This window comes from Caloenas nicobarica, chromosome 15 (assembly GCF_036013445.1).
Source record: "Caloenas nicobarica isolate bCalNic1 chromosome 15, bCalNic1.hap1, whole genome shotgun sequence".
NCBI lineage: Eukaryota > Metazoa > Chordata > Aves > Columbiformes > Columbidae > Caloenas > Caloenas nicobarica.
Genome location: NC_088259.1, coordinates 7,091,049 through 7,114,103, shown reverse-complemented (window position 1 = coordinate 7,114,103; position 23,055 = coordinate 7,091,049). Strand labels below are relative to the sequence as shown.

The window sequence follows — 23,055 nt, the reverse complement described above, 5'->3', positions numbered from 1 at the left end:
CTTGGTGATGAATCTTGACAGGAGAATAGCGATAGATAGACAGATAGATAGACAGATAGATAGAAAGAATTGTCTCCAGCCATTCTCTGTCCTTTAGAATAACTCCTACCAACTTCTTGAGAAGTTTTGTTATGCAAGCAAGGATCTTGCACAGCTTTTTAAAAACAAAATTTGGAAAACAAGATCAACGCACCTTCTGCTCCACTGATACCCCAGGGCAACTCCAATCCAAGAGAGAGGTAAATAACATGACAGAACTAACAGCGAGAGAGACGGCGGGCACAGGACCAAGTCTGTGAGCTAAGCTGTCCTCTCATTTATCCCTCCCAAACTTTAAAAGCTTATCATGGACAGGTTAAGGAGGCCAGGGAAAAGAAAAAAAAAAAAGAGACTGATCAGTCCTATCTTGTGTGACTGAAGCCTCCGGGACATGAAGTTCAGCTGAAGCAAATGTCACTGCTGGCATTTCATTGATCTAAACCAGCCTGCAGAGGCTGGGGCGGTGAGCAAGACATGCTGCAAAAGCTTATTCGGGAGAAGAAGGACAGATACTCTTAGTGCACGTGTTTTGAGCCCTTCTTCATTTTTTTCTTAGCCACACTGGATTAATTGCTTATTTTCTGCGCACCTCATTTTTTCACCTGCTGGGTAAGTACCTAATACTCTGTGGGTAACTAATGCATAAGTAATTGAGATAGCTATGTGGTATAAAGGGATACTGACCTTAAGAAATTGCTACACTGCAAGCATTTTGCAGCAAAACAACTAACAGTGTATAGACAGCAGCAGCAAGTTTAACAACCTGTTAGCATCTTTTACGTGGTCTCTTTGGTAAGAGGTGGCACATTGACATGTGCCTATTCTGCAGCAGTTCTTATTTGCTGTGTAACAAACATGAAAATTCACGGCAAGTAGAATTGCAGTAGACAATATTACAGAAAGGACAAGACTGAGGAAGCCTTATAAAGCATGAAAGTACATGTTTGATCAGTACAGAAAGGCTAAATTAATAGCTGCTTCTTACACATGCCAAAAGAGCTCCCAACTGAGAGGCAACAATGAAGTTTCAATCCATTATTTGCATTCAAAAACAAAAAAAAGTTCTATGTGAACAGAAACATGTGTTTCCAGGGATTCCCAAGATGTAAAACATTCTCCTGTAATTGTATAAATAAGAGTCAGAGACTGAAATTCATTAGTATGTTTCCACTAACAAAGCACAATAAAACAAAGCAGCAAGTTAAAACTTGAGGGAAATGACCAGCATCAGGGTACAGCTTAAAATGCTGCTGTGCTGGCATGGGAGGGGAGAGTCCAGAGCAGTCCCTTAGGGACACGAGATAAGAACAACCCCCTTCTTGTCCTTAGTGATGTTTATTCTTATAAGGCTACGCTCTTTTATGAGTAGAAGCACTTACTTTCCACAGACTCCTGCCTTCAGAATTTGAGAACCTCGCAAACTAACACTCCTCTCTTATTGGGCTAGAAATAGTTTCAGCAATTTTTTCCTGTTGCTTTACGAGTCTACACCCAAATGAATAAACAAAGTTATGAACTGCGTGTACATCTTTAAAGAAGCAGCAAAACTCAAGATACATTTTTGCCTCAAGTTTCAAAAGCCACAGCCTGTCACATCGCTGTACATGAGGGGGCCAGGATGAGACTAAGAGCAGGATCTGGGGAAAAATGCAGGCAGTGAGCACTGTGGGACTCAGGAAAGCTCCAGGAGTCTCTAGAAATACAAACTTGCACATGCTTCCAACACAGTTTCATGGTGTATGCCCACTTCACTCCTTGTTGCTGTCACGTGCAACAACTGCCTTGCTTTCAAGAAGCATTTATTCCTCCTCCACCCACCTCAAACTAGCCCAGAATTACTTCCCACAGGCAGTGAAAGGGACTGAACAGAGAGAAAAGTGGAAAGTTCAGTAACTGTAGCAGCCAATGACTCCATCCAGAGCCAACCATGCCTGTATCTGAGCATCACAACCAGATCCAAAATGCAAAAGGTAAGAACAAACAAAGGACAGCCACGACAAGCTTGAGCTTCATTGCCTCTCAGGTTTCAAAAGCCTTACACTCATTGCAACTAAATCTGTATTCCAATTTGCTAATACATCTATATATAGAGAGGACTGAGACTCTGGAGAACTTCTGGATAAATAAAGTGAATGTTGCTGAGAGGAAACAGCTATTACCAGTTGGCTCGGGGAAATTATTTTGCATAAAGAAGCAGTTACAGGTAGGTTCCCTGCAGATTTCTTTTAGGTCCACTAATACAAAACAATTTTTACTAGAGCATCTAATCTCAGGCTTTTCCAAGTTCGCACCCGTTTCCTCCCCATTATGTGAAATGCAGTTAACACAACTGGCACAGCAGGCAGGACAGACCCGCTGAGAAAGCCTGGACAATTGCTCACAAAGCAGTCCAAGAGTGTAAAACTAGTTTAAAATTACAAAAGGTGGTAAAATTTAAGGGCATTCAAATAATGCAAAGGGGACTAATCCCATTTTCAGACTTAGAAAGCAACCAACCTTTAGCACAGATCCAGGGCTCAGCACAGATCCCGTCCCGCAGCGCCGTCACACACAATCTCCTCTTGGGAAGGGACAAGGGGAGGGATGTACACACCGCACTGGCGACACGGACAAAAAGAACCGCCCAGGGTCACTCCCAAGTCGGTGGGGAACCAGAACCAGAGGCCTCTGCTCACCTTCTGCCCTGGTTCTCCAAAGTGTTTGCTCCAGCAGGGCAGTTGCAACATTTACAGTCATGTTTAGACTTTGGAGCTATCAGGGACTGCAGAAGATAACCTATCCCTTACTTCAACACAATCTAAAGCAAAATGCTCCACTTAACCCATATTTTCCTGGCGTGCAGGAATCCTCTTCCTTCAGGAGTTCTTGGCTAGAAATTTCAGCTGCAGAATTTTTGGGACAACACATTGCTCTTCAGCAATCCCTTCTCCTGAACGACGCGCACGCCACTTCGGATTGAAACAGTTCTGCTCAGCCACTGATTGCAGTTACACCAGAGATACTTTTGCTCCTTCAGTTCTTTCATAGCCTGGAGAACCCCAGTTTATGCTCAACTGTAGTATCAGAACTAAGCCTAGACCTTAAGGAGGAATGCAGTGACTCTGCTCCCTCCTGCATCACCGTCACAGGCTTGTGGGCTGAACCACCTTCGGGAGATTTTTGACAACTAATTGTCTGGAGAGCAGCTTTGAGAGTTACTTCAGCAGACTGGGTCAAGAGCAAAAAAAATCTTTTGGTACAATCTGTGACAAATTCACACCGCAGACTTAGAACTTCATGTACTATACTCCATCCATAGACTGAGTCAGTGCCCCTAGCAGAAGGTTTTTCCACCTCCAGATGCTCTTTATACCATCATTAGAAAGGTGCAAACAACATAGTTTGTGATGCAAAGTCAACAGCTGCTTACTGCATGCAAACTTTCAAGACAGGTGAATCAGGAGAAAATAGGGGCAAACAATTATAATTCCTAGTCCTTAAAGAGGATAATAGAAACGTCAGCTATGTTAAAAAAATAGATTGATATTATTTTGGGGCATAAGAAAAAATTCAGTTCTAAAAACTGTACTAGCCAACAGGAAAACTGCTGTGCTGTCAGGAATAATTACACTGCAATGATGTCAACTAGAAAAATATTTTCACTTACTGACTGCGTAAATCACTAGCATTTTTGGATTCACTAAAAAGAAGAAGTTTGTAAAGACTCCCTGAAATCCTGACACTTCCTCAGCACAAAAGTGATGTCTCAACACTCGCTTGCACAGAGCCTGTATTCGCACCAACAACACACAAGGTGTGTTCGACTGTCCTGGGTTTGACCCAGAACAAGGAGCTCCCTCCAAGCAAAAATTTTACAGAAGATAAAAAAAAAAGAAAAAAAAAAAAGAAAAAAAGAAAAAGGCAGTTGCATTGCAATGCTTCTGTTGCAGCAGTCAATGCCCAGCCAGGATCACACACAGTTTGTACGCAGGGGAGCGGGACAGGCTGAGCTCAGCGTCCTCCGGGGAGCCTCTCGTGGCATTTGTTCAAAGCCTTTTATTAGCCAGCCCTGGATAACATGATGTGGCTTTGGCCAGTGCTGCTCTCCTGCTTGCTGCAGGGAGGAAACACTGGAAGAGGCAGCACCCTTGGGAATAACCTCAGGATTAGACTATAAATTGAGTCTGCAAGACAGACAAGTGATTGGTACAAGCTTTAAATCAGCTCTGCCAAGCAGTACCACTGTTTTACATGCTGGAGTCAGATGAGTCTCCTACTACTTGTTTAATATCCTGCCTACTAAGCTGAACTGATGGGGAAAGCATGGCCAAAGCCTTATAAAACGTTTGTTTTAGAAGACCAGGCACTTATGTTATTTTTATCACACTGAAATTGGTTCCTCACTGCAGGAGTAACTCCCACATTGACTCCAGCTGGAGTTGGTTTATTTTTTTTCCATATTTACAATAATTTCTTCCAAGTATAGAGCTGCACTGGGTGGACACAGCCAAATTTCACCTCTGTTCCCATTGTGGGTGAGTTAAGTGACCACTCACCCAGGCCAGGCTGATTCCCAGGGTTGTCCACAAGCATCTCATCAGTCTGCTTTGTCACAAGTCCCACTCCCGGGACAAGGGAGGGAATGCAATTCTCCTGCCTTAAGGGACACTGATGCAATTAGCACAGGAGAAGAAACCTGATTCCAGCTAAAACACATAAGAAAGTAAACAAAAGGTAAATGTTTAATGACAGTTGAGATTTCTGCACTTCCAACTGTATTCCTGAGTCTTCTGAAAGGGATAGAGGATGTAGAAAAGCATCACCAGAGCAGCATAGACCACAGTACCTTTAAAAGTGAGTTTTAAAATAAGGCTATGATTGCAATACTGAAATGACTAGTAAGTACAGCTCCTAGACATGATGCACTAAATTCCATTGGAAGTCTTAAATTTACATCAGAAGACAGGAAATGTTACCTTAAGTCACTGATTCTAATCTCGTTATGCACCTGTAACCTGTTTATTTTGTAAAATCCAGGTCAAGTCTCACTAGTTGGCAACTGTTAAATCACACTGATACAGATACCTGAATACAAAATGTAACCTCTTAATGCAGGATAACATGCTGTGGTTACTTTATTATGCATAATAAAGTCCTAACTTTTGCAATTAAAAAAGCTCCGTGGAATATATTATCAGTTTGGTGAGGTGGTTTTCCTTTTTCTTTTCTAAAGGCTTGCATCTTTGGACAGAAACCAGAATTTTATTAAATGCACAGCCAACATTTTCAGATTCCACCTTACGCAAAACTCATACCTGCTTGAATGAGACTTATGAGGGGAGAAAAACATTTACTTAATGTTTCACATATAAAGAAAGCAAGTATAATCCTTGAAAATTAAACAGAACCAACTGCTTCTGGTTACTTTATTCCTCAATTTTAAGAGTATTCCTTTCTTTACCTATGCCAAAATAACTACGTGTGACAGGTTAGTTTTCTTTTTTTCAGCTTTCAAATGGCTTCCACTATCCCAGTCACTAAATGAGCTGTTTAAACTGAGGGAAATAAGCTGCAGGTGCAGAGTCATCAAAAGTTCGTTTGCTGCTGCACTTCAAGCTCCAAGTGCTCAACTAATGACTTCCATCGTATCAGAGGTTCTGCTTTACAACTACTGCAAGATGATCACACTCTACTTTTTGCATTTTTTGAACGTGAAACCTAACAGCATTTAAATATTTTAAGAGGTTGGTTGGTGGGAGGGTTAGAAATGTGCTTGAAAACCTATAAATGCTACAAAAGCAACCACGGGGGTTCAAGACTTCGTTATTCCTCTTTAATATAACTCAAAATGAGAAAAACAAGCTATGTACCTTTTTTTTCATGAGTATTCAAAAGGAAAAATTAAAAAATGTTTCTTTCCACTTGATTATTTGACAGCAGAAATAGGCAAAGGAAACATGAGGAACATCTAAGACTCTTTAAAATTGCATAATGTATTCCTGAATGATTCAGCTGTAAGGCTAAAAAACCCATATTTTTAAAAGTTTCTCGGCTGCCAGTCTCATATATATGTTGAGACACATTTTTTAAAAGTTACTATGATTCTTACTGGAGTCAAAATTAAATCAATACATCTGTTAAAACGTATTATGAATTTTACATGAAGGACTAATACGCCACACCGAAGGCTGCGCCCGCTCCTCCGCAAACAGCCCAGAGCAGCAGCTGTGCTCTTCCCTCCTCTTCCACGTATTTCAAGCCCGTGCGACACAAAACCGTGTTGGGAGTGGAAGCTCCGTCCAGGTGCCCAGCAGCACAAAGCGCCGCTCACAGTCTTCAGAGATTTAATAAGTTCTGCTGTACCCAAAGAGCACAGCGGCCCCAGTGGCTTGTGAAACTGCAGTCCCTGAACACATGTAACCTGTTTGAGTTTGCAGGCACTTCAGCGGCATTATTTTGCAAGTTTTAAAGTGTACCAATTTATTCTTGAACTTGGATCTGTTTTACAACTAGCAATTGCTCCCTCTTTTTCCTGTGATCACAACTGCGACCTGTGATCACCTTTTACCTGATACTATCAGGAGTAAAAAGGCACCGATACTGAAACACCGGAGCCTTAAGCTTTCATTCATAATTGTGGTAATACTAAATAGAGCCTGTAAGCAGGAAAACTGCATGATGAGTAGTGCTAATACATAAGAAAGAATTAATATGACATATTCTGAAAATCAGCAAATGACACATGCCATTCCCAAAAGTAAGAAGCTGCACAGACAGATCAAGATACTTCTGGAGAAAGAGGCATAGTAAAATTGAAAGTTAAATAACAGCTTGTACCATTTATCTTCTAGTGATGGTATCCTGAACACCCCAAATTTGTTGGAGACAATGTAACCTGATTTCCTAAGGACATTTGCTTGCACCTCTTAAGAGGTGAAACGGTTCAGTAGACTCTACTCAAGAAAGGATCTACAACCAGAAAAACAGTTCAACATAGGTTTACACAACCAGAGACTTGAAAGTACCAGTTACCTTGGGATTAAAATACAAAACAAGATACTTTCTGCCACTACGATCTCAGTGGCAAGTACTGGAATCTTCTCTGCTAGTGCTCTACACTAACACAGCTACCCTGATACAGAAACTGCATTTTAAGTGAAAGCAATAACCACAGATGAGTAAAACAAGGAACAATTTCCTAATGCCAAGCATCACATTTTCAGAAAAATCTAACTTTGCTACAGTGTAAAGCGTGCAGTGAACGTCAAGTCCAGCATTTGTTCCATCAGGGAGCGCATGAGAAGTTGCTTTATGAACTACATGCACATGAGACACACAGGTAATTCTGGTTTGATTAAGTGCAAGGCAAAACTGTAGTGACCAACGGGGAGGAAACATCGTCTGACTCTTGGTGTACAAAGACACTTGACAACCTACTTCTGTACTGATGCCTTTTAGGAGTTACCCATCTCCTCAAGTCATTTGATCCAAATTTAGTTCTGTATGTAAATACACCCATTCAAAATCTCAGGATTTGGGAAATCACGTACCTGTAATTAGCAAAGCGCTAACCACACTGTCTAATAATATACTATCGGGATACCTGGCAGTGAGGGGAGGAGACAGTTAAGATTTAAGAAACAGCTTATGAGAAGAACAACGGAGGAAATGTCAATGACACCAACTTTAGAATATGGAAATAAGAGACCTATGAGAAACTTAAAAATGACAAATTCACATTCATTTTAAAGCCTCCTAACAGTTCAACGATACTTAGAAGAAAGCCCTTCTGAATATCAGATCTTGTCTGAACTGAAAACTAGTGGAAAACTTACCTTTCCAGTCTCTGAAGCAACTATGATAAAAATCACCATTATACTTGTTTGTAGTCCGTGCGCTACAATTTTTTTAAAATACTTTTTTCAGTATTGAGAAAAAACAACTGAATTGAGTTTCTTTGACTCTGTTCTTATAAAGCTAATTGGCAAAGACTAATTCCAGAACTCTGCTGAGATTAAACTGCTAATACACACAAAAAGACACTACAAAAAATCAGCTTCGGAAAAAAAAAAAAAAAATCAAATAGCATATTTATTTCAGTTCCACTCAAAAAGTAAATATTTGCCATGTGCAAGTCAGTAGATTTCTTCCCTAGGACTTCTCTATGAAAACGAAACTGAGAAGTGTTCCTTTTCCCAGCTCAATGGCCCTCCCGAAACACAAACACACCGATGCTATGCAAAGGGGACTCCCTGGACTACACACTAATCCCTTTGGGACTGAAGGTTTCTCGGTCTGGATTAGAGTCTGAGCACGAGGCTCCCGTGCCTGGGTGGATGGGTGGGGTATTTACGAAAAGGGAGAAAAAACACAAGTTAACTTCAGAATTAGTTTGGTTTTAATTTAATAAATGGGGCTCACATCTTGTTTTGTTTGAACACTGTTTCATGTTCTTGTGAAATACAGCTACAGGGGACTCATTGCACAAAACACTCCACAGCTTCATTCTCTATGAAGAAATGCATTTAAAATCACGCACTTTAGCTTCCTTCAGTACACCAACACCTTGTAAGTGTCCCAGTCCTTCGAAAGGTGGCCAGGGCATTAGTATTGTTTCCCGTTCTAACCAAGCACACCGATGAGCAGCAAAGCCCAAGCACAGATTAGCTCCTCAGAGATCCAACCCGCTCTCCGAACTACCTGTCCCTGCTGCCAACGCCAAGTGTAACCTGTCTGCTAAACTGCACACAGAACAGATTCACTTGGCATGCAAAGAAAACACCAGCAGCTGTGAAGAAAAATACATCGGATTCCTGAAAACTGGATGAGTGGTGTAAATGAGGCTTCCTCATGAACACTGAAAAAGACGGACTATTTTAACTCAAGCTGTGGTTCAAATACAAATTCACTTTTTCCTCTACACAGCCAAGCTCACACTTTGATAGTGATATATTGCAAAACCATAAACTAAAGATTAAGCAACACGGGACAAGAGTCTCAACAACAGGGCTGGGCAGGAGGGAATGGGCAAACATGTTAGACATGGAAGGCAACGCTTGAAGAATGACAGCTTTACACCTTCATTCATGAAACAAGAAACTGACGGACTCATCAATTCTACTAAAGGAGCCAAGCGTAGAACATCAGGTGCCAAGCTGTACTTTCCTCTTTGTATCTAGATGATTAGAACAGCCTAAAACCTGGAGAGACGCTTTCCTTAGATAAAAGTGATGCTGAATAAGCCTGCTTGATGATAACAGCAAAACATTGTTTATGACAGCTACCAAACTCCAGAGAGAGGTATGTTTTAAATTAGAAGACTGTATCTAGTCATAAAAACAGGTATTTCAAGGACAGCTCACTTATGCTTCCCTAATGAAGTGCAGGTGACATTCACAGCTATGATATTACAACTCAGACAAGATGCCAGCTCCTCTGAGAGGCTTCCTACTTTTGGAGTAGGAAGAACACAGGAGGATATAAGTGAAAAAGGCTCTTGAAAAATGCATGTTATCCACATTCACATCCAAAGGTATCCTGGACGGCTGGAGAGATGTTCCAACTCGCTGAGGCAAGACAAAGTAACCCAAATATCCACACAGCTCCAGTGTGACAACTTGCAAATATCAGAGTTAACAGCACTCATATCCTGACTCTGATTTGTGCCAGTGTTTGTCGACTAAAAAACATGGATAAAGATGGCACATACACAACAGGATTGGGCAACGCTGCAGAAGTCAATCAAGGGCACCGTTGTTAAGAGTTCATCTCTTGCACTGGGTTTGTAGTCACATGAAGTTACTGCCTCTGGATCTGGCAATTCACACTTGTGTACTGGAAAACAACTTGCATCTTATTTTTTCTACTGCCAGAAAGCACTCAAGATTTTTGCACTTTATCCCTAAGGTGCACTGTTACCAAACCAAAGGAACCTAATTTTCGGTCAAAACCAATGCCGAAAACTAAGTGTCGAGGAGAAACCCCAGCAAGGAAAGCTTACTCTGATCCAAATGTAAAGGGGTTTCCTGTGCACAAGAAGCATTACAACAGATAACTGCACATTTTAACAGCCTCAGTGACATTCTCAGTGCTCAAAAGAAGAGCAGGCAGCTTTTTATTCCCCATCTGGTGGTCATTAACTCTAGAACACAAACCTCAGAGCACACGTCACTAGTACTACGCCATCCCTCCATTTTGTACACGCTGCTTGTGTTGCAATGAATCATTCCCTCACATGGATCTCCAAAGAGCTCCTGCTCCCAGTTTCCCAAAAGGCTGGATTAAAATGGAGAGTGCTGGTCTAACTTGTAGGTGTACCTTCTTAGGCAAGTTAAAACTGGTTCCTGCCCATCCTGTTTTATCTCTCCAATAATTGAACTTACTCACACACTTGCATTCGCAAACTGGCAGAAGGCATAATATGCTCTTCCTATTGCTCAAGGCAGAGTTCGGAGACATTCACACCAAGGTGGCACGGATGGTGCAAGAGCCTTACCTGAAAAGTACTTGATACTGGAACCTCATATACAGACTAGGAAACCACTGATCTCTCTACTGTAAATCCAGTGATTTCACTAATTGCAAAACTCAGCATGCAACAATTTAGTATTTGTGAAATAATTTAGTACTACAGAAAAAAACTGCAGGCTGTATCTCCTGAGGTGAGTTCTCTGTTTAAGAAAAAATTACAATATATGCTAAAACTGTGGAAATGGCCCTTTTTTTTTTGTACTGCTCTTTGTAAACCACCTCAGTCCTCAGCTGGAGAGAGAATTAAAAATTGAAAACAAAAGTCCAAGTAGGAATTGAATCTTAGTCCTAGTCTGACAGCTTTACATCTATTTCTGTGCTGGAAGAAATCACTCCCACTCTGTTCTTGTTTCTCCACCTCCAACAAGGGCACAGTACTTCCCCTTGTCCTGCTGAGTTACGCATTTAAACCGTATGGCCTTAGGACAGGATACCAATGTATAGCACAAAGGACCTTAAATCCCAGGCATAACATCCACGTGTAACAGAATGTCCTGCTTTCAGCTTCAAAAGCATCTCTCTTCATACTCAAACCTTCGTCTTCACATCACCTGACCAGAGCACCAAGCAACACAGACTATGCAGAGAGCTGGCAAGATAGCATCGCACCAAACCAGATGCTGGAATAAGAACTGTCAGCTTAGCTCCTGATCTCCCCAAGGACAGAAAGAACTCACCTCTGACTTGCATCCACCGCAGAGCAGACCAGGGAAGACAGTCCTCCTACCTGGTTACCAGGTGTCCAAGCCATCTCATGTCACATGCCATGTAACAGGGTGTCCCCTGCCACCACCTGTACTTTTCTCTTCCTAAAACTCCGCTTGCAGACCACAAGAACAGAAGCCTCTTAGTTGTGCTACCCTCACTCCAGAAGTCTCTGCATTTCTGTTCGAACACCACTACATCTTTCTCAACTCTTTCTCCAGATACTTAAAAATCTGCAACAGATACTTACCATATTTCAAAGGGAAAAAAAAAAAAACAAAACAAACCAAAAAACACAACAAAAAACCAACCCACAGATGGTGAGGGCCCACTCCTCTAAAAGGTCTTTTTAGGCGACCTCTCCAAAACAAGAAACTGCAGCCTCAGAGGAAGATGAGCAGCTGTTATGACAAGTCTGGCCCTTGTTCAAATACTGGAATATAAGCCTTGAGCAGTAATACATTGCCATCAATTAAACGTTCAACTAAAATACATTGCCCTGGTCCTAAAACACAGGTCACCTATTTCAACAACAACGTGGATGGTTTTTCCTTTGTTCAAATTGAAAAGGTGTACAGAAGAAAAATGGCAAATAAAGGAAGAAAAAATGTCCTGGATAACGCGCTATAAGTTCATATTCTCACGTGTCAGAAGAAGCGTCAGGCAATAGATAAGAGTGACAAATGTCAGGAAAAATTTAAAAACTTATCTGTATTTGGGTATCGCTCCATTTCTACTAACTAATTTCTTGGCGTTTTACCTTAAAGCCATGTCTCTGGTCAATGTCTAAAAAAATATTTTTAAAAATTCTTAAAATTATCCCATTTAGACACTGCCCCCCATCTTCTAGCTGCACCAAACTGACAGACATTTGGATGGAAACAAGACAACTTCCAATCCCATGCAGTATACACTAACTAGCGGAATGAGCCCAACACTTCAGAAATTACAAGCATTTGGTAAAACTCATTCCAGAGCAGCCAAGCAGTGCTCATACATAAGTCGAGTGGGTTTCAGATAGAACAAGCTCTATGCAGTCTTATCCACAATGAATATGAGACCTAGTATTTCATTTGCTCCTATACTTTATTCCCTAACACAGCAAAATGCTCTAGTACTGAGGTCCCAGATGCTTACTGCAAAAATTAGTAAGACTGTGCAAATCAGTGATTGGGATTTCAAAAGGAGCAATAAGTAGTAAAAGTCACCAGGGTGCTATTTCCAGAAAATCATTGAAAAAATGGCATTACGGGAGAAAAGGGGATATGTTGAAGAATCAGAACCATGCCTTCACTGAGAATGTAAGAGTCTTGCTCCCCCAAATAAAGTTGTACTATCTGCTAAATACCGTGTGTCTGTAAGAGACTATGCCAGCTGTGTACTCCAGCTGATGAGACATAAGAGGCACTTAGCTAGTATATCCTCACCACGGAGCACGTCTTTAATGGACACAGATATGACCTAGTCAAAGATGAATTACATAGACTGATAAAAATATTTTAGTGAAGCTACAAGTACACTCCAAGCTTTCCTGAGGCAGAAATCAATCTCTCCTCAGTCATGGAAAGATCCAGCCAACTGCAGAATCACTCTGCTGCTGCACTGCATTCCATGAATGTCCATCTGTCTTTAACAGGCAACCATCTATGTTGGGCAGGATTATGAAGGGGCAAATCTTCCTCTTTAGGTGGGCACCATGAAGCTCAGCACTCTGCAATACTGCTAGTGAAGGAAGCCATTGTCTTTACACCACTTCCTAAAAAACCCCCTCTCTGACTACGGTATAAGATAAAAATACATCCAGGCACACCCACACAGCTCACAACTGCACAAAGCATATGGTGAGCTTATGAGCATGAACAAATACATTCATGTCAAAAATATTGATAAGGAATCCAAAAAGAACTACTGACCAGAAGCTTTGTGGGTAGCGACTTTTGGCTTTAAGACTGACAGGAGCCTTCTAGCAAAACAATTTCCCAACGGCCTGATGCTGTACCTCTTTACCCTGCAATCATCCTAATTTTGTAAGTTACCCTCTTCATACTTAAAAAGGGATTTAAGTACTTCAGGTGGAGACACAGGTTGTTTTTCTTGACGAGGTACTGTCTACTGTGGCTAAATGACAAGCACCTACGCTGACTTTCCTGCTGTGCCTCCCATACTTGAGCCTGCACTGCCCCCATCCCATCAAGATCTGCATTTCAGACATTTTCCAGCCCCCACCTCCAAAGTTTTCCAAGTCAGGAGTAAAGCATAATCTGTGCCATCCCTCCTTGTGACTCCTTCATGTTGGGAACGGGCAGTTTTAAAACACACAGCAGCTGTCAGTACACGTTAATTGTCTGAGCTGACTGCTACTGCCATCATCTTCGAGTGAAGCTACTGAGATTTAAGTAACAACTATGAACAAAGGCAACTTCTCCAGAGTGAAGCAACAGTATCAAACATAGTATGCACTATCACTGGCTGCTCATTTCTTCTTTTTGTGCACGGTATGTTATTCTAGCAGACCAACAGGCTTTGAGATGATGCAAAACATCACTAGAACTTTGCGATAATAGTCTAGCAAATTCGCGGGGCAATTCTTATTTGAACCGCTGCCCCTCTTCTGCTCATCTTTCCTCATTACATGACTCCATCTCTACCATTAGCTATTAATAGGGAACTCATTGCCAAGGTCTCCTATTTCCCCAAAAGCATTATGTCTGATCGCCACCAGTTGGGCTGGAGGATCTCCCAGAATATTGTTTACTGCAAGGACTGGCACAAAACTATATTTCGTATCACCACTCCTGCTGACACCACAACACAGACTGAGGTTTAACAAAATACTACTTTTATCTCAAAGCAGTCCAAGAATCATTGATATTAAGTAGGTGTTACAAAAGTTTCAGGAAGGCTGACGGCAGCTCCATACTCTCCACTTCCATCCTCAGGGCTGGAGCTCTCACTTGTTCACCAGCTGAGTAACTACGGAAGCCCAAATTAGAAATCACAAATTTCAATCTGAAAATATACGTGTATTCTCCTGTTTCTAAAGCCAACGGTAACTTTCAACTGCTCTTTATACCTTGCAGGTCAAAAAAATACAAGATTAACTTTTACCTTTTCTTTTCACATCACCTTCCAAATGTCCAAACTCTCACTGTGACACCAGAAGGTATTACTGCACTTTGCTCTTTATGACCATCAGTTTAAAAAGCCAGCATTCAAGATGAAAATATTTCTAACTATAAATGTGATTAAACCCACTGGAACTATTTAGTATTTATGTCAGCCAGGACATTTTGAACGAATGCTGTGCTAAAAATACTGTAGTCTCAGACACCGGGAAACCGCTACTACAACTTGTTCAGCTGAACTACCAAATATCAGGAGCTTGCAGCAGCAAAGACCTTGCCCAGAACAGCTTTCGACACTGTCTTAATTCCAGTGTTCAACCAGCGACAGACAGTGGAACCACCAGAGGCACATGCGGTGGGAGCTCCCCGGAGAAGAGTCAATGGCAGAGCAAGGACAGCGTAACTGGGAATACGGTTTAAAAGGAATAATTCTCCTTGTAGGTCAGAAGTGGGTTTTTAACTGATTTTCTAGCTGTTCTTTCAGGAGAGCAGGTAAGCAGCAAACTCGCTGCTGAACCAACAGCAAGTCCATCCCCTTCTCCTGTTCTCTTAGCAGGGGGAAGCACTTTGAAATCTAATGATGATACATTTAAACGCTGACAGTGCTAAACAGCTCAGAATGCTGGGAGTGCAGGGAGAAGGTACGACTGGGCATATTTGTCATATGCTGCTGTCTCAGTCAAATGAAACAGCCCAGAAAAGCAACGTGATAAACACTGATTTCTACAACAGAAATCCTCTCTCAGATGTGAAAACCTAAGACACTATCCTTGGAGACGGCAGGCAGGAGCAGAATACATAAATAGCGTTTTGCTCCCATGTTTCAGAGTGTGAGGTTTTCCATAAAACTTGGGGCAGTTTCCATAAAACTAGCAGCTGCAAAGGCAATTCAATTTAATAAGCCAATAAATATTTCTGAATGACTGCATGTCTTACAAGGATATAAGAAATTATATAAGCACAACCAGCTCAAGCAGACTTGGAAGAGAAACTATCCCATCATGAAAAGCCACAGAAGAAAATCCGCACTGATTTTTTAATGTTAAATTGTACTTTTTAAAATAGTCACTATATCATTAAAGCCCATCGCTGTAGTCCAATAACAAACCAGCGGATACACTGTCAGAGCTCCACTGATATTAGCAGAACTACAGCAATTTACGACACCGGTACAAATCTGACCGGGAGCCTCTCTCTAAGAGGCCAGTGACTTGTGCTATTTCAGCAGGTATTACCTTAACAGGAATCCAGCAAAATCATTAACAGAGGAATTTGAGTAAATGAGATGTTAAGTACTTGCTATAATTACATATTATTGCAGTTTCTGCTGACAGCACAACTCGGGAGGTTGGAATTCAATGAACTACTCAACAAATATCTGAAATCACAGTTGTAAATGAAATTAAATCTGAATTTGTGTTTGATCATGTTTATGAGCTGTGTGCCTAATTTAGGTGAAACCATGTAAAAAACCCCACACTTTTACACTGGTCCCCTGGTTAAAAATTTTTCGTGTTTTACAAAGTAAACAATGAACATGTTAACATGTGAACATGTTAACAACAGATATCGCTTAACACTGTACTAAAAGGAAAAACGTCTTAAGAAAATCTGCTAGATGTAGGAAGCACACAGGCCATTAACCGCCAAAACACATCTTCCAGCACATTTAGGTAATTCTGCTGAGTTTTAACAAAAACAAAAGTTGGCCGCAGCTAACAGAAATGCATTCAACTCCCCACTCCCACAAGACACCCATTAAGTCTTAACCTGAAAACTGAATGTGTCAGAACAATTAACAGAACAGACCTCAAGGTCTTTAGTAAAGCCCTTCTGAAGCTACTGCTGGGAAAATAGATGCAAACGACTTATCAACAATACATTTATTTGCATTTCGGAGAGGTGTCAGAAATTATCAATTCACTTCAGAGCACCCTCACTTGTAACAATTTGCAGGTTCCGACAGTAAAGCTACATTGCTATATTCTACAAGCTTTGCGATAGATTGCTGTGAACATATTGAAAATAGCTGCAAGAAACAAAATTAAGAAATTTTGCAGAGATTGGGGTCTGACGTTAAATACTTCTAAAATAAAAGAAGCTAAGTGGTTTCAGACTTACAACTACCACAAGTATTGTTGCGAGGCTGTGGGCAGCACTGCTCACAATGCGGGCTCATCACCCAGCACCAGGCTGGAAGCAAAGGCAGGGAGTGACTCAAGGCTTGTGTTGGAAGGAACAAAGTACATTCTTCAGGATTCACGTCTCCATGTATCACAAAAAAGGGAAAGGAAATTTTCAGTGGAGATATCAATCTGCATCTAAATACCACTAACTACCTTTTGTATTTTGGATCCCTTTGCCAAACACTTGACATTTAAGCGCGCTGGTGACATCATGCTTCCAGGGAATTCAAAAGACAGTGTTGCCCTGATGTGCACTAGAATTTACCTTCAATCCTCCACTAACTTCACGAAGTTTGTTTAGCACAGCAGCTCTAACAGCAGCAGCACACAGAGCTCTATGTCAGAAGCGGCCCTGCTCTCCTTCAGAAAACTCTCACCCCTCCAGAAGGCACCAACCGAGCGGCAGCAAGGACGAACAGATCTCCAACAGACTGTTTCACAACCACTGAAAAATCTGAAGGATCACCCTTATGTTGCTTTTTAGTCGGTTAGCATTTAAATCACCACTGCTGCCACACATGAAATGTGAATTTAATGCAAAACACAAAACGTGCTGAAATTCCGTAAGTTGTAAGGCATTTGTTGAGCACTCTCACTATTTAATTTAACTTTCCCTCTTGCTCACTCCCCTTCATATCTCCACCCTGATATATACAGAGGGCCTGAGCACTCACGCCAACATAAAAAACCTGCCAGTTTCTGATAAGATGCTGCAGCAGCAAACCCGCCTTTTTTCCCCTACAAATTCACTGTTAAAACAAACCCCTCCTTCAAGCGTGTTTGACTTCCAGAAGCCATCTCTATGACACCGGACAATCAAATTCATGCTTGAATCCCGTTAATATACTGTAATGATTGCTACAGTGATACTGGCTTCAAACTCCATCTTAATACTATTGGTCAACTCAATCAGAGGAAAAAAACCCACTGCTTAGGGTAATGTTTTCACTTTCTACACAGAACAGTTCTGATTTTACACAATTGCTGATCACAGGCTGATGAATAGCCAAGACACTAGTAGCAGTTAGTAGGTTTGGAACACAATTTGATTATTTTGCAAACAAAAGGAATTTTTATCTATTGCCCTCTGTAAATACAAAGGGAGAACTGAAAGTTAAGATAAATTGCTTCTAGTCTCAACACTTTCCTCAGCAGTAAGAGGCTGCTGTTACATTCAACCTTAATAATAAAGCTCTTAAAGGCAAAACTCAATAGAATCCAAACAGATTTTGCATCTGAAGCAATCTGCAATTTTATTATGTGAGAAAAAAGAAATTTGAATAATTCCCTCCCCGAGTATATAGTTGTGACTCGACCCCCTCTTCACAGATGTGAATGTTATTTTCAATGACCAAGCTGTACTTGGAAATTACAGTTTTAAACTACCTTTTCTCTTCTACAATGCTGAGGACTGTGGGGACGTTACTTGCAAAAAATGCTTGCTGTTTCAGCACAGTATTGTCTTCAGTGCAGTTTGCAAATAGGCACTGCTAGGACTGAACGTGAAAAATTCTTTGCAGTGCATACTGATACTAAAAATACAGTTAAGGTGAAAAAAATACCCAATGTAGCCAAATTAAACAGGAGGGAGAATCTGGATATTGAGACAGAATGCAATTACCCAAGTTGGAATTTGCCCAGGACACTCTTGCTTAGAGTGATCTGGCTACTTAATGACAAGAAATAGCCAGGAACTCACATTCACTGCTGGCATCCTCTCTCGTAGCCAACACTGCCCTGCTATCAATGAAACGGGTGTGTAATCAGATCCAACTGCTCAGCTACAACCAGGGTGCTCCTTGGTGACCTGCGATGGGCCAGCAGATCCACCTCCACCCACATCACTTCATCTGCAGCAACTCCTGTGATCACCACCCAAGGTAGGATGTCCACTGACCTAGATATGAACATGAGCAACACCAGGAAATTTCAAAGTGCTTAAGCTGCTCTATTACTGATACGCTATCCAGAAGTCAAGCAAAACATTCTTTATTAACAAAAATGTTTACTGCTGGTACATTCAACATTCAGAATGAGTCAGTACCAGCCCCCAGAAAAACTTCCCTTCCCCTAAACGTGAAGAGGGAAGGCAGCCTAAAAGGGGACTTTCACCAAACAATAATCAAAGTACAAACCAATTCTAAACATCTGGACCAAACAACAACAAAAAAGTACTTGAGACTCCTACACCCACTCCTAATCTTTGCCACTGAATAGGATCAAAACAAGAATATAAGAGCTAGAGCCTCACCGCGATGGCTAAATGAGAACTGCTGTTCTCAGAGCCGTGCGTGACAATTCCTGACCCAGAAGTGCAAAGAGCTCCTGTGCAGAGGGAATGAGGCTTGGAGCGAGCAGAGGGGACAGGTTTTCAGGTAGATCAGTCCTGGTCGCAAGGTCAGAGAGGACGGTGTCTATTCAGCACTATTCCTTTAACAAGACTAAAACGGTTACATGCACCTTTCAGTGCTGAAAAGGATTTTAAAGGCCTCTGATCGGTCGCAATGATGTTACACGACTGCCATAAAATAATTCCAATAGGAGGAAAATGGTGCCAATACCTACACTGGGATGAATTTGCTGGGTATGCTTGATTTACCAGGAATTCAGTTTTTCCATCAAAGTGTGCTGCTTTGAATTTCTGCATTGAATTCCTCCAACACGTGGTAGAAATAAAAACCGGAGGAGTTTTAAGTGCTGTATGCCTAAAACTCTTAAAAGAATAAAATAGCACATGGTCACAATACAGGAGAGAAATCCTTCTAAGAAGTTCACTGGAAGTTGGAATGGAAAGGTCAAATATGTATCATTTCCCCTATGTAAACCAGTACATAACTAAGGCTTACCAGGGAATACTCTTCCCTAAATAAAGATGATCCTTAAGCACATATTTCCCAGCATAAGAAGGCTACAAAAATTCAAATACACGCTCATATATAAGTTGCTTCAAGAGCCACTCCTGCACTTCTTGGGAAATCCACTGCACCCTTTTTTCTGTTAAGAATTATTCATAGAGCCCTACCATAGATTTAGAATGGAAATAAAAATTCAAAAACTGCATATTCACTACTGCCTGGTCCTATTGCACACACACAATCACATTCCAATGAACTGACGGAAAGAAAGGTGCACGCAAATGTACATGTGTAAATATTTACACGCAGTAGCCTACAAAGCAACCAGGCACATGGACATCATCCAGAAAAGCATGCTAAAAATCAGTATAAGCCAAGCAGATATCTTCAACCTTTTTTTTTTTTGTCCTCCACCACTTCACCAGCCAGAGGACAGCTCAGAGCTCCTTACGCATCCTGAACAGTGACAATAACACAGACACACAAAGGTTGGACGTCCTCAACTCCCCTCCACTCTGCTTAAGCCCTTCAGTTTGACACCTATCAACTTGGGGGGGATTGCAATTAGCTTGCTTCCTAGAAAAACAAATAAACAATCAGAAAAAGTTAGCAGCCATCAGGCTGATTAAAAATATGTGTGTGTATATATATATGAATATAAATGCATATACACACGTAAGTGTATATTTATATACATATATATAAAATCACAGGACTACCATTATGTTTCTTAAGAAAATTAACAGTTAACTTGCAAACTTTCTGAAGTGATGCTGTCTACCTTTCTGGAATTGTCTGCACTGTTGTGTCTTCTTTTTTTTTATGTGGGCTTTTATTTTAATTAAAAAAAACCCCACCCAACAAGGTAAAGTTACATCAATTAAACAGGGAGGAAAGAAATCAGACTGATCTTAAAATGGATGCAGCAGATTCTTTTAAAGAGCAACATGTTGCAATCACCTTTCATTTTAGGGGAAAGGAGGGATTCCCAGAAAGGAACAGAGACGAGGAGCAGTGGGGGAAGGGAGGCTGCAATAAAAAAAAAAAAAAAGAAAAAAAAAAAGAAAAGCCTCAGGGATTTATTTTAGTTAAAAACTTTGTTTTCCCCTGCGTTAAGAAGGGGCTGGGGGCCGGGGATCGCCGCCCGGAGCCTCTGTAAAGGCTCCTCGCCGGCAGCTCGGGGAGGAGGAGAAGCAGAGAAAGCCACACAGAGGAGAAAAAGAAAATGGCGCAGAGACTAAGTCCCGACCGTCGACAAGGCGACTTTCCAGGGAGGAATCGGGGCCCAAAGGGGACCCCGGCAGAGCCGATGGGCTCGGATCGGGGGCCTCCAGTGCCCCCACTAGGGGAAGCGGGGGTCGTGGGGGGACGAGGCCGCCGGGAAAGGGGCGCTTTTGGCAGCTCGATGGGAACAATGGGGCCGGTGAGCGAGGAGCCGGGACTTAGTCTCTGGGACGCCATGTCTGTGCGCGGCGAGGCGAGGGGCGCGCCGGGGCCACACTCACCGTTCGCTCGGAAATCCGCCTCGATCTGCGGGGAGAGGAGACAGGGACACACCGTGAAAAACGCCGTCCCGACGGAGGATTTTTTTTTTTTTTTTTTTGGGGGGGGGACGGGGGGCGCGCTGGATTTTTCTCCCCTTCCTTCATTCTCATTTTTTAGGGAAATTAAATATCAAATGAGAAAGGATCAGGGCGATGCGGAAGGTGCCCCCCGTGGCGTGGGGGAGGGAGGACGGGGTGAACTGGCACCCGGGGCTGACCCCCACCGCCAGAAGGGAGCGAGCCGGGGGAAGGCGGCAGCCGCCCCCCTCCCCTTTTCCCAGGCAGGTGATGACACACGCGTCCCCTCTCGCCCACCACCCCCCATCTGGGCAGACACGGGGCCCGGGGCGGGGAGGGCTCGGTGGATGGGGGCGCCCCAGCACGACGCGGGGGAACAGGCCGGGTTGACAGGGCTCTCTCTTCCCAGACGCGTGGGATATCCCGAGCGGGGCAAGGCAGGGGGCAGCAGCCGGGCACGTCCCCCCCGCACTGAGGCTAAAGACGGGGGATGTCAGCCGGGCCCCCAGGACCGACCCTGAGGGGAAGTAAGGACCCCGCGGCCTCGGAGGCGAGGGGCCGGGGTCCCCCGGGAGCGGGCCCCCGCAGGCGGTGAACGGGCGCTCACCTGGGAATCGTTGTGTAGCTGGTCCCCGCTCATGCCGGAGGGCGCGGGAGGCCTAGCGGAGCAGGAGGAGAGGAGCGCTGAGGAGAGCCGAGCCGCGCCGCCGGGAACGCGCGGAGCCTGGACGCGACGAAGAGCGCAGCCCCTGGCTCCACGGCGGTTGTGTAACAGACTAAGTCCTTATTTCGGCGCACTGCGCAGGCGCGACGCCTTTTACCCAAGGGGCGGGGCCAAAGCGGCGTCGGGCAGAACGTAGGGCGGGAGTTGGGAAACGGCAGTTGGTGTGTCTGCGTCCGAGCCACGCCCCCACCGCGCGCGAGACGGTGCGATTTGCATACGGACCCCGCCCCGAACGCAACCGCCCCCTGCGCCGGCTCGGTTTTTTACATATCCGGTCCCGCCTCTTCCTCCCTCTTATCCAATCGCGCAGCAAAAGCCGGCTTCATTTACATGCTCGACCCCGCCCCACCAGTCCCCTCCCCGCCGCTGGAGGAGCCCGGTTCATTGTGTAAGAACCCGTGCTCCGCCGCGCGCGTAGGGCGCATGCGCGCCATCCCACCCTGCAGGCCGCCGGCTGCATTTGCATAGCAAGCCCCGCCCCTCGCCCCGCAGGCCCCGCCCCGCCAGGGGAGCATGGCGGCTCCCGCAGGTCTGTGGGGACGTATCCCCTTGGATCCCTGTGGTGACCGGCACAGCTACATCGTGAGCACCCTGCGAGGCCCCACTCCGGTGCCAGGATGTGTCCTCCTGCAGCTGCTCTGCTCGGGCAGCTTGGAACTGGTCGCGGCCCTGGATATGGCATCCATGTGGTCCACGCCAGGCAGGGCTGTGGCACATGGGAGCGGATGGCGTTGTCCAGGCTGGGCCGCTCCACCTGGGTTGTGTCTTCCCTGCAGGTGCGCTGCTGGTGGGCTCGGGACCTGCGGGCCTTCCTATTCCGCCAGCTCTCTGCGGGCTCCACTGAGTCACGCTCCTGCAGAACCTGTATAAGCACAAAGGGCCTGATGCGCAGTGTGATTTAAAGCATTTCAAAATGATGCAGCCGTCAGTTCCCTCTGTCAGGAAAGGAGCCGCTCTTGGTGTGCACGTCTGTCCTGCGGAGAGCCCGAGCGGGTGGCTGACCTGTCGTCGTTTGTCTACGTGACTGTGTCAGGCTGAAATGCAGAGGCCACAGGAACCACGCGGAGGTTACATTGTGCTGAGTGCTGTACAACTGCCCTCCATCCAGATAACAGTGATGCTAAGGAGAGATGCAGATTATACAATCATAGAATCATTTCACTTGGAAGAGACCCTCAGGATTGTCAAGTCCAACCATAACAGGTTTGGGCTGATGTTGAAGTCAAGGACAGCAATAGTGCATTGCAAATGGGAGCTTTCTGCTTTATAAAGGGCTCAGCCGGCAAGATTTTTCTTCCAGTGTAAACAGACCCTTTAATTTCATTCTGTGAGGAGACTGAGGGTAAAAAG

General features: G+C 43.6%; 1 protein-coding gene across 1 annotated transcript in view; it reads right to left on the bottom strand.

Annotated features, from left to right (window-relative positions):
* TOP1 (DNA topoisomerase I) overlaps window positions 1-21,748 on the bottom strand; it is a 67,529-nt gene extending 45,781 nt beyond the window's left edge. The window contains exons 1-2 of the mRNA XM_065645863.1: window positions 21,589-21,748; window positions 20,925-20,949 (exon numbers count right to left, since the gene is read on the bottom strand). Of these exons, the coding sequence (XP_065501935.1) occupies window positions 20,925-20,949; window positions 21,589-21,621 (58 nt within the window). The 5' untranslated portion in view covers window positions 21,622-21,748. The remainder of the gene's footprint in view (window positions 1-20,924; window positions 20,950-21,588) is intronic.
* Window positions 21,749-23,055: the final 1,307 nt, after the last annotated feature.